This window comes from Tachypleus tridentatus, chromosome 6 (assembly GCF_004210375.1).
Source record: "Tachypleus tridentatus isolate NWPU-2018 chromosome 6, ASM421037v1, whole genome shotgun sequence".
In the NCBI taxonomy this organism is placed as follows: domain Eukaryota; kingdom Metazoa; phylum Arthropoda; class Merostomata; order Xiphosura; family Limulidae; genus Tachypleus; species Tachypleus tridentatus.
In genome coordinates this window covers 80,608,280-80,621,453 of record NC_134830.1, presented here as the reverse complement: position 1 = coordinate 80,621,453, position 13,174 = coordinate 80,608,280, and the positions used below count along the sequence as shown (strand labels likewise).

The 13,174-nt window shown below is 32.2% G+C and overlaps 1 protein-coding gene across 3 annotated transcripts in view; it reads right to left on the bottom strand.

The window, feature by feature from the left end:
* Positions 1–13,174, bottom strand: part of LOC143252898 (adenylate cyclase type 8-like) — a 220,061-nt gene that overhangs the window by 38,947 nt on the left and 167,940 nt on the right. For all 3 annotated transcript variants that reach the window (XM_076505721.1, XM_076505723.1, XM_076505722.1), the window contains 4 exons: positions 10,294–10,461; positions 6,027–6,269; positions 5,784–5,881; positions 2,157–2,358 (listed from right to left, as the gene is read on the bottom strand). In XM_076505721.1, coding sequence (XP_076361836.1) covers positions 2,157–2,358; positions 5,784–5,881; positions 6,027–6,269; positions 10,294–10,461 — 711 coding nt within the window. The remainder of the gene's footprint in view (positions 1–2,156; positions 2,359–5,783; positions 5,882–6,026; positions 6,270–10,293; positions 10,462–13,174) is intronic.

Sequence of the window (13,174 nt, the reverse complement as noted above, 5' to 3'; positions counted from 1 at the left end):
TCCCAGATGATATCCAAGATGAATTTCTGGATCTAAGGAACGACTCTTCAGCTCGTGATCTCTTCAAGGTGAAATCCGTGACTCAGTTCTGGTGCGCTATGTATCAGTCATACTCCAAAGTCAGCATGATAGCTTTACGTGTCCTTGTTCCATTTGCTTCTACCTACTTGTGTGAGACAGGATTTTCCACTCTTGTCAATATAAAAACAAAGAATAGGAACAGATTGGATGTTGGAGATGACATGAGACTGGCTCTAACAAACGCTCGGCCACGAATTTCAAAGCTTGCTGCTGAAATGCAACATCAGGCATCTCACTAGCTGGGTTGGATAGCTGTTCAAACCTATGTTAATATTATTTTAAGAAATATATGTTCTTTTTGTGAATTCAGGTTGGACCAATGTGATTTAATTTGCTAATAAATAATTACAGAATTTTTAAGTATTTTTTGTAGATGTTTCTTTCCCTCTCCTTCACAGAAAATAAAAGAAAAATTAAGCTGCTGATAGTAAGCCCTAAGTAGGGGTCACATGGGTTTCAAACATGGGTCGCAAGTGCCAAAAGTTTGGGAACCCCTGTTATAAAGTAACTCAGATAAGGATTAAATGATTTTAGTTGAAGAAAGTTGCTTTTTATGTGGACTCTCTGGAGAAGAAGACATACTCCTGGAAGTAAGGACGATGAGCTACTGACGAAGTTTCGAATTAATATTGTTAGAGATAAAGGTATGTGGTGAACTTCGTATAAGACGTATGTTCTTAGTCAGGTTTAGCGTCTGCTGTAATTAGTATACGGATTTTTCAGAGAGCCTTTCATAAAGGTATCTTATCTTACATTGCAATAAATGTACAGTTAAAGAAAAAATATTTAGGTAAAATAGTTCTATTGTTAAATTGGTAAACAATCTGAAAAAAATAAAGGTTTTAAGATAACATGTAATTATTTTTTTTATTGTTACAACAAACTTAGTGTGTCTATATTTCGGAAGGCAATTTATTTTTATGGTAGCGGTACTCTAGCCATGAATACACAACCTTGCCTACTAATCATTACTTCATGACCGCTTTCCTAATTACGTACGAAACAGCTGTTATATGGACCTGATCTGACCGTAGATGAGTGGGGACGGCAAACGCACATTAATATGAGATATTGGTAATTATCTTTTGGGGTCATCAACTGAGAAGACATTGTTGAATTACTATCTCAGTGAACTCTCTCCCCGTTTTATTATTGGAGACCTTTAAAACATGTATAACATAAAAGGCTTCAGTACTGAGACCGAAAGCTTGTGAAATGAAACATAAAAGTGAAACATTAACTGAGATATTGGTGGTATAATGATATTGTTTTCATTGTAAATAAATAAATAAAAAAACAACAATTGCGATATTTTTTATAGAATATAATTGTTAGAAAACTGTACCTGTTGAAAATATTTAAATATCCGCTGGAGACACTACTGTCGTAAATCTACGTCCTGCTGTATATACTTCAAATAAAAAAATTTGGTTGGCACGTATAATTATGAAGCGAACATTTTTATATACATACGTAATCTTCGAAAATAAATGCTGATAAAAACATTACGTTCAAACGTCGAAAAAAAAAACAATGATTATATTCATCTGTTTCGAAAAATTATTAAAACTCACATAGTCTTCCCCCGGATCATTTTACAAAACAGTAAGGTAAATAAATGGTGTGATCAAGGTGTGTATGCATAAAAATTGACACAGAAAATTTGAAAACTGTACTTGGGTATTCAAACATGTAACTTAGTTTGAGTGTTTATGAAAAGTTCAGTTTTGTGACAAAATCTGCTTTTTTTCTTTTTCTATCCTTGAAGAATTCTGAAATAATGAGATAATGATAGGCAAAACATTTTAACTTGATATTCTTTTCTTGTTCTTAAAAGAAACAAAACAAAGAACAGTTATTTTATATGGAAGTTATTTAGTAGGAATATCTATTAATTGAAATAGTTAATACTGATTACAACAATACTTGATTCTTATAGTGCCATAGAGATACTATTACTGTTTTCACAACATACTAAATAATCTTGATCCCAGTGGCCATTTCTTAACGATCAACAGCAAGAATAGTATTATGATATTTTCAAATTTTTGTCTCTAGTTTATAGAAGTACTTGCCATTGTTGAGGAAGATGCAATAAATATTACAAATACAGCTCCACAGATTACTAAGTTACGAAAAAATCTTTTTTCGTCCAATTTTCTTGAGACATTCTTAATGGCCTTCGGAAAATGAGAAAATTCTGTTGCCATGGTCACCAGAACAAAGATGATTAGTGCCAATGTTGTCAATAGGAAAGCCGCTAACATTATCAAGGATCTAGGAGAAACAAAAACAATACATTTGAGAGAAAAATACAAATTAAGGTTACGTATACGTACAAAAATGTGACACTTGTAAAATTTGAAAAAGGTGATATCCTTGAAGAAAGTTATTAACTATTCCTTACTTGATGTCTTTCGTGGGAAATGGATAAAATGTTTGCTTAAAGTCAACGTCAGACTTTCCGCTTTTCCTAACTTTGCTGTAGTAATTGTGACTGACTTTGTAAATATAAAAGTTATGCTGTATTTTGGATACTTTTGTTAATTTGTTTTTTGGAAGATTATTTAAAATATTTTGTTACGTATTATTATTTATTTCGGTCGAGTCTCCGATTTATTACGTTATGTACGTTCAGTATTAATATTTCAAATAACCAGAAATTTGAACTTGAGCTTAGTGATTAATTAAATGTCAATATGTATTAAACTTATGTTATTTTTCAACAAGACTGACACACATAATTTCCTTTTTTAAAATACAAATATAAAAATACTACAGTTTCAAATAACGCTATTACTAATAATTATTACAAATTATGGTTTATATACAATAGTTTTCTAAAGTTACACACAGTACTGAGTCTTATTTTTAGTTTACAACTGGATATTTTATCGATAGTCCAGGTTCACGACGAACAGATTAATTAAAAGTTGATATTGTCACACTTCGAAGAAGCTAACTAACTTGATTGGCCTCACACGGCTGACTTTTACCGATGATGATACTTAATGTTCTCGTAGAAATTCTAATGTCTGAAGAAATTCTCTGAAATTGAACGGTTTGTTATATTCAAAATCTATAAACGTTTTTGGTCCAATTCTGTATTTTTCCGATTAATAGACGTTAATCACAGTTATCGATTCATAGGCCTATAGCACAATGACCGTAGCTAGCCAATATTAATAATTTTTTCGGCGCGTTACTTTCATACAAATTAAACGAGTCTCTAGAGCTTTCATGAAAGTTTGCTTGCAACAATATTCTAGAACGTTTCTGTAAACAAATATTGTTACTTCTCACTTTCAAAATTTTTCCTGAACAGGAGGAAGGGCGTAGTACACAGTCAAGAATATACGTTACATGCAAAAAAAAAAAAAAGGGAAAACTATACAGAAACAAGCGTATGTATTATAATAAACGTGTAACGATGAATCCGTTACAATGTATTCATACCATTCTTCTTAGACAAAATGTATCCAGTTTGACGCGATATGTTTGTTTGTTTTGGGAATTTCGCACAAAGCTACTCGAGGGCTATCTGTGCTAGCCGTCCCTAATTTAGCAGTGTAAGACTAGAGGGAAGGCAGCTAGTCATCACCACCCACCGCCAACTCTTGGGCTACTCTTTTACCAACGAATAGTGGGATTGACCGTCACATTATACATCCCCACGGCTGGGAGGGCGAGCATGTTTAGCGCGACGCTGGCGCGAACCCGCGACTCTCGGATTACGAGTCGCACGTTTTACGCGCTAGGCCATGCCGGGCCGACGCGATATGAGAACAAAAAATTAATGGACAGTTATTACGGTATTTAGTTAAGCGATTATAATAATCTTAAAAAGAAGTTAACAAGTTTATAGTTTTTTATTACGAGCATTGCAGTCCTACGATATTATCTGAAATCATATTTGGGTTAGAAATAGACAGCATAATCAAAATGAGCGTAAATTTTAAATTAAAATGAATAATAAAATAATGCACTAAATTTATCAAAAGCAGCAATATTCTATTAATTATGAACACTTTATTAAAACTGGTAATCGTATGTAATAGCTTATTTTTTATCTAATATTTGACCCTAATTATGTTTGTTTCTTGTTTAAGCGATGGCTTATTGCAGTGTTTTCACCGCAGGGATTGATTCCCTATATTTGTAGTTATAAGCCATAAAGTTAGCAGCTGATCTACAGAGAAATGGCTCCTGATGTAAATAACGGAGTGCGTGAGTAGGATGTCTATGCTCATAAGGGTGCAACTGAACGAAGATGAAAATAGAATAATTAAAACTGGCACTTAACATCTCATAGAAAGGTCAGCGATAAAGAACTGATATTACAATATACAAGAAAGTAGATATGTGTGAAGTAATTGAAATTTAAACTAAACTCGCGTATTAAAAGATAATGGGAAGTTTAAAGCAAAGATTACCTGTCGTAATTTTCAGGGATATAGAAGAGTGTGAAAAAAATATATTTACTACCTCGCACGGACACTATTCAGCTCAAATGTAATTCTGTGTAGAGATAGATTAAAATGTTCACCGCGAAGAGAATTAATTAAATACCAATATTTTTAACCAGTGATGACACATGAATATATTAATGAGACATATCTGCATTATTAAATAATCAAGTTCATACTATTTATAATGTTTTAAAATGCAAGAGGTGTTCCGAAAGAGGTGGAATTTTGTTTCCCACAAGCTACGTGTAAGCAAACTGTAGTGGGCGAATTATCATATTAATAGTGGTATCATTCATTGCATCTTCTATTATAACTGACACACAATGAAAACTGCAATTTAAATGTTTTTAAACAACGTGCTACAACGCTAGCGTAGATGGCCCTCATGTAGCTTTGCACGAAATTCATAAACAAAACAAGAACAAAGCTGCGACGCTTCCTCCCATACTGCATATATTCGTGACCTAGCATCCTGTGGCTCTCATAAATTTTAGTCGTCTTCTCAAGACACGTTTGTGTGAATAGTACTTCTAAACAGCTGATGTTATTTAAATTGTTGTCACCACACTTGCATTTTACAGAATGATGACACGTAACGCTAGAAAAAAATACTTAAAAGCAACATCAGGTACTCCATGTCTGAACACTGTTCATATTTGATAACTGGTTGTGATCTACAATGGTTGTTCTAAATAAAACAAGATCCAGTTTCAATTTGAGTACCTATCGTATATTAGAACAGCCAGTCCAGTATTCTCAAAATGTATGCTCTTAGTTACCTATATGCCACCATAGTGGCTCAGCGGTATGTCTGTGGACTTACAACCCTAGAAAGTTAGTTTCGATACCCGTGATGAGCAGAGCACGGGCACCCCATTGTGTAGCTTTGTGCTCAATGACAAACAAACGAACAGATTAACTAAATCATATTTATGATAATTTTTTATGAATTTATGGATGTTTCTTGTAGCTATATACCACAAACTTTTGATGTCAACCCACATTCTATTGCTGCTTTTATATATATAGGAAATACACAATTTGAAAAATAAAGAATTAAAGCAAACAATGAAAAGCCGAAATAGTTTGACAGAATTCAACGATGTAATACAAAATGTTTTTTTTTTTTTATAAATAAACTGTGATTGGCATATAAAGCGATAATATGTCATTGCTAAAAAATAAATCAAGCGTAAAAAACTGGAGAAATAAAATGATGTCTTAGCAACATACCTTGGTAATAAAATACTTTGACAAGTAGCAATAAATAACCAGATAACGAAGGCACACAATAGATTGGATCGGAACACGGTATCTCTAATCTGATGAAACTGAAAAATAAAATAAGATTTTAGATATTGTTATCTTGATTCATTAACATATTTATATTTAATTTAGACACTTTTTTATTCTTCTATTTAAATAACAAAAAATGAAAATAATTTAAATATACTAAAATCATGAAAATGTGCTTACATTTGTTTCCATGTCTTTGGACTTAAAGCTCAGTGTAAACCATCTCACATTTTCTTTTCGTATCCTTTTGTTGGATTCAATTTCGATGCTGTGGTCAATTAGTTCGTCGACTTCTTCGCTCATTGTCAGTGCTAATTTTCTATGACTTCCAGTTTTTCGATTATCTAATTGTTTCTCTTGATTCGTTGGCCGATGGTTAACATCAAAAGAATCTTCGTTTACAGGATCGCCAAGGTCATTTAACTGAACGTAAAAGATATATTCAAAGCATTATTTTGCTCTCTGTAATCACAACATGCATTTTTCCGTCAGCCACTCTAGTTAGTCCACTTCTTCAGCAAATAAAGATTAGAAAATAGGATGTGACATAATAAAACAGCATTGAAAAAAAATCAGTAAGACAAACAATGGTATTCTTAAAGTCATCGAAAACATTGTCGGCAGCCGTTAACCAGATAAATGCGGTTGAAATATATAATCCAACTTTTATAAACTGTTTTTCTTTTACATTGTAATGACTGAACCTATTATTTAAATATTTATTTAATATATTTGTTCTATTATTGTAAGAGAAGAATCAAGTGTTGATATATTTAGACGATTTGTAAAACCTTGAGCAATTGCCTAGAAGTACTGTTTAATAGTGTAAAATATATATGTAAAAACGGCTCGTTTGGGTTGAGAAAAAACCCAAACGAGCCGTTTTTTACATATATATTTTTCTCTATAAGTGGGTTTTCTCGACATTACTCGTTGTTTAATAGTGTGTTAGTTCGTGTATTTAGAGTAATATTCTTGTTTATTAATACTATACATTTATCAATGAAGCTATCAGTTTATGATTTTAAAAAAAATATTTTACGTTTCCCTTGAGCAGGAATAATCCCAGGATCTCTCGTATAGCAGGTGAGTGCTATTTCAAACTGAACTAAAAAGTTAACTCATTAACAGCTGGAAACAGGGTATTCTTACTGTATCGAAAGAACTAATTTTTATTCCGTGGTCGTGAGATGAGCACCAGACGACCACTAGATTTTACTGGTATTACAATTTTGGCGCTTCTCCGAGCAGAATTATAGGCTGGAAACTGTCATACACCAGGCAAGTAAGCTATCGATTTGTTTGTTTGTTTGTTTTGGAATTTCGCACAAAGCTACTCGAGGGCTATCTGTGCTAGCCGTCCCTAATTTAGCAGTGTAAGACTAGAGGGAAAGCAGCTAGTCATCACCACCCACCGCCAACTCTTGGGCTACTCTTTTACCAACGAATAGTGGGATTAACCGTAACATTATACACCCCCACGGCTGGGAGGGCGAGCATGTTTAGCGCGACGCGGGCTCGAACCCGCGACCCTCGGATTACGAGTCGCACGCCTTACGCGCTAGGCCATGCCGGGCCCCAGTAAGCTATCGAGCGCTAAAGGATAAATCAATAGCTATCGACAGTAAAGCAATTTTTAACAAATGAAGTTACTAAACTATTACGTCAATTTTAATAATTTATAAGTTAGGAAGAAGGAACATCGTTGTTGCTTCTTTGATTTCTTTTATCACTAAGTTCAGCGGATGCAAATTTCATAATTTCATAATATTTTATCTCTTTTTATAGACGATTTACTACAATATATTTTGTAAAATGTCCCATATAAAGTTAGATCTATCTATCAGTAATTACAAAAACAATTTTTAATTGAGAACTATATTGTCTATTTTTTTTAAATGGTTTAATTTCAGGTGTGATTCAAATTAAATTTTTTCCTTGTGATCCCATAAAACAGTTGTGTCAAAAATAAATTGTCGTTTCGAAAAACAACTTAAACTATTTATATGCAAAAACGGCTCGTTTGGGTTGAGAAAATATTTTACATAGAAGAGCGAACAACGTTTCGACCTTCTTCGGTCATCGTCAGGTTCACAAAGAAAGAGGTAACTGACCGGAAGCTGACCACATGTTTGAAAGGGTTTGTGTAACTGAGTGTCGGAATGTAGAGGGCGGTATTAGATGTTTGAATATATAATTTTATTTATTTTATTATATTAATATAGGTATAAAGGCGTTCCTTTATATTGGTTTATTTTGGGTTTAAGTTGTTGTATAAGTAAGGCTTCTTTAATTTTGCGTTTGTTTATGTTTGTTTCTTTATTTAGTATTTGAGTGTTTTCTATGGTTATGTTGTGTTTATTTGACTTGCAGTGTTCGAAAACGTGTGAAGATGACTTTTTATGTTCTTTGAATCTGGTTTCCTTTTTCTCCTCGTTTCTCCAATATAGAAGTCATGGCAGTTATCACATTGTATTTTATAACTAATGTTGGTGTGGTGTTTGTCAGTGTAGTTTTACATAGTATAGACCTCAGTTTTGTGCCTGGTTTTGAATAAATTTGGTATTAACTGGAATGTCATATTTTGTTACTAGTTTTTGCCAAATGTTGGTTATTTGTTTGCTGATGTCAGGAATATATGGTATACAGCAGTATATGGTTTCGTGATTTTTTGATTCGTGAGATATATTTAATTTAGTTGGTTGATTTTGCTTTCTGTCTAGGTGTGTGCGTATAATGTTTTCTACGGTTTGTGGAGGAAACTTATTGATGTTGATGAAGTATTGTTTTATTTTGTTTAATTCATCGTTAATTTTATCTGGTGAGCATAGTTTTATGGCTGTGTTTATTTGGTTTCTTAGTATGTTGAGTTTTTGTTTTGTTTCATGTGCTAAGTCCCAAAGAATGTATAGTCCAGTATGGGTGATTTTTCGGTGGACTTCTGTTTTGAATTGTGTGTCGGTTCTTGTAATTTTGAGGTTAAGAAATGATATTTGATTGCTTTTTTCCTGTTCACATGTGAAGTTAATGTTGGGATGTATAGAGTTAATGTGATTGAAAAAATTAAGTATGTGTTCTGTAGATTTGAATCCCGCAAGCGTGTCATCTAAACTTAAACTATTATAAATATTCTGACAGAAAAAGAAACAAAAACGCAACAACAGAAACAAAGTAAATAATATTAATGTAGTGCTAAAATATGGGACAATATAAAATGTTTCTCAATTTTAAGGGTATTTAAGGAGAAGGACCCTCACAAATTACATAGGAAAAAGTTATGGAAGAAGAAAATAAAAAGATAAATGTAAGCGCTTTACCCCACTACATGTGTATCTTTACCAGCTATGTGATGGTAATTACTCAAATAGGTTATTAACAACAAATCACTGGGGCTGGTAAGAAGAAAAAAGCTCTGCAGGTTGTATTCCAGTTCTCATAACAGTTAATATATAGCAGAGAAGTAACTCACTAAAGAACTATAGATGTAAAACATTTATATCAACATTTTCCAGATCGAAACTCTAAGAAAACTGAGTCTTACAATTATCTTTCACCCTTAGCAGCCTACTACTGTTAGCTAACAATGCTAAAGCGAAATGTTACTTATCAGTATCAGTACACGTTTTACACATTCGTATGATTATTAGGTATCGTTCGACTACTTCAAAGCATGTAAAGATTTAGAAAAAAAAATGAAAATAGTTTATAATAACGAAGAAAAAGGAAATGAAGAGAGTTTGGTAAGTTACACAGTTATAAAATTTGTTATCAATTATGAAAATTATGACAGCGAGAAAGAAGAAGTTAAACACTTACATGATTTTAAACTGGTTGAGCTTTATGTTCGTTTTATAAAGCTTAGAATTGAAGTTTCTAACATTTAAAGAATTAGTGAACCTATTTCAGTTTTTGAGTACTCTTCTTTAGTTCTAATTTTTCAGTGTACTTTGTAAGTTGCAATTTGGGCTGGTAAACGAATATAAAGTTGCATACTCACTTTGTTTGATAAAGGCTTTCCAATGTTCTAAGTTATTTGCAATATTAGGACGTTTTATGTAATGATGCTTACGTCTGTAACTTTAACAATTTCATGTTGACTGAGGGGATAATACTTGCTTATTTCCGACAGGCAAATGATTTTCGTCAGTAATAAAATACTTCATTAAATATCATCTTTTTTATAAATTAAAACATTGTTGTCTTAACATTAAGTTTTGAACAACTTAGCCCGATATCTAATGAAGATCTGTACTGTTATAACAAAATCTTCTCTTCAAACAAACTCAAAAATGAGATAAAGCGCATTTACTCTTCAAAGATGAATAACAAAATATAATTCTGGTAAATTTTCTCTTACTCTTTATTTGAATTTTTAGTAACTAATATTTATAAAAAATAAAATGTGTTTAATTTATTTTTGATAAAATTAATAACAATAAATATCTACATTTTCAAAAGGTATCTCAGGAGTCCAATCAGTTGAGACATCTTCATCCGAAACTGTTGTAGCATTTCCACTAGAGTTCTGGTCTCCATTGAGAAGTTGGCTACTGGTACTACTGCTGTGTCGATGAGTATCTCCTGGATTGAAATTCCGTTGTCGATTTTTTCCACCCTGCGTTAAAGTCAAAACATTAAAAACATGCCTGTTAGGTAGAAACAGTAAGTGCAGATGAGATATGTTTATGATTAGGTAATCACATGCACAAAATACATTAGAATTGTTTTCATTTTAAAATAAGAGAACCATGGATCAGTAACACTTCATAATGATTGCATAACTTTTGAAACGGCTTTATATTGTGATTAAAATAAAAAATGCATCGTTTGTCAACAAGTTTTTTACAATTATGTAATTAAAATATTCCACAGACGTGATTAGATAACTCATGATATAACTAACTATTTTCATAAAATTATTTTCACAATAATGCAGTTAAGAAAAACATATATACATGTAAATAAAATTATGTTAACTGACAGGTGACATTTATATCAAAAGCAAACAGAAGAGAAAGGCTATGAGAACAAGCTGTAGATAGTGAATTATTTCAAGCTTATGGTGTGATGAGAGGAGTTGTATTTCACTTTCTTTTGTATTAAAAGTGAAGTAAAAATATAGACGATAAAACAATTCGACATTCCTCTCATGTTCCGACAGTACTAATTGTTGAAGATGATGAAAATACACGAGTAAAGAAAGATCTCGTAGTGTGGACTGGTTCTTTGATCCCTTAGAAAGCGCGAATAACATCCACAGAACGTAGTTGCTGATCATTTCAACCCTGAGATCAAAAGATCTTTCAAAACGCTATAAGATTATCAATCATTCTTGTATTGTCCTATATTAATTTAAAATGAACATAATTGACTTCAATCACCTTTATTAGCCAGCACAATCACAAGTTCTCAATATGATGGAACATTTTTTTAGGTCTAACAAGAACGTAACATTCGTGACTATAATTCTCTGACGACATCTTTGAACCAGTTGCTGATCATACTCTTTAACGAATGGATTGCAATCGAACAAGACGCCTTCAAGTTTGTTTTTTTAGAGACACTGGGACTAAACTATTATTGCAGTAAATATTGTCCCAATAAAGTAGTCAACTAATTTACAACGCTGTTTTTCAGGTAATTTCCTTACATACAAAGACAAACAGCGATGGTTATTTCTACGTATTCCCGTTTAAAAAGGAAACAAATTAAACGATATACCTTAAAAGATTGTCGACATAATATAATTCTTCATTTAAACAGACCTTAAAAATAAACTATGTTATGTTAAGAATACGGTGTATAAAAGAAATTTACGAAAACACTCACTACAAAACCTGCTTATTTTTTTAACGAGAAGTAGATTTAAATGTGATGTTTAATTTGAAGTATTGATGAAGCATTTTAGCGTTGTACATCCATAAACTAATTGCTTACTTCTTGGGAGACTATTTTTAGTTTTATCGTGTTTAAATGTCAAAGGTGATGTATCAAATCTCAATTTCATTGTTAATAGTTTTATTGTATATTCTTAAGATGGAGGGTTTGTGCGATATTGAAGCTTGCTTGTGCCTTTTTTTAAAAAAGAAGAATCGTAGTTTTTGTTTAAACACGCTTACAACCATCTGGCTTAATTAAGTGTCTATAGTTCGGACAAACGATTTGTTAAGCAGGATTTTATTTTTACGTGATCTTTGGTTATGTCTCCAATTAGAATCTTCTCGTTTCATCATCAAAACACTTAACAGCTCTTAAATTATGTGAAACTTGGTGTGACCTTATCGTCATATCGTTGATCTGAGTATGAGAAGGTTCAAAGTTCGAATCAGATCAATTAGTTTGGTTATTTTAGAGCACAGCCACATGGGGCTGTTTCTGTATTCACCGATGGGAATCAAACACCGGATTTTAACGATGGAAAGCTGTATACTACTGCTGTCCCACCAGGGACCCAACTATTAAATTAATAGAAACTACGTAAAAGCTGCGATGTTGCTTGACTGATTACACTCGCTTTCGGTTAGCAGTCCCAAATTAGAGATGGCTTAGGTACCTTTAACATGACCGTTTAGCCCAAGTATATCTGAAATACTGCTGTAGATAGTACTGAACACCAATATTAATATAATGTGTTTAGAATCCAATTGAAGATAACTGTTGTTATACATCTCTTTTTGATTCTTGAAATTTGCGTTTTAAAACACCTTATTCAAATTTAAGAACTTACAATAATTGTAGTTTCCGAAGGTGACTGGGAAGGGGATGCCGTCTACGCTGCACAAGAAATAAGCTTCAAGCAGTACTTGAAATAAAGACAGAGTTAGAAAGGACTTGCTGAACCTTTGAATTTGTAAAAGGTTATGTTCTTATTTTTAAAACATGCGTGTTTGTCGTGAATCTTCATCCTTCACACACTGTATTAACAACTTCAAACACGTATAATGAAAGTTCTTATTATATACGCGTAACATATAATTGAGTTAAAGTTATACAATAATGTACATTTTACTCGGTCTATAGTTATAAACACAAGAAATTAGAGACAAAACTTTTTATAGAAAATTGTAAGCTTTAGTAATTTAAAATTTTTATTACTTCTTAGGATTTTCAAGACGTAAATCTCGTCCTAATTCTGATTTAAAGATATTTCGGGCTAAATGCTAAGTGCCAGAAATGTTTTAGAAAACTCTCTGCAAAATTATCAAGTGATGACAATGTACCAAGTGTGTTATTTATCTGTATGAATAAAATGAATAAACTTGATAAAACTGGAAAAATGTCAAAATTTTTAATACTAATTGTATTAGAAACAACTCTTTGTGATGAAC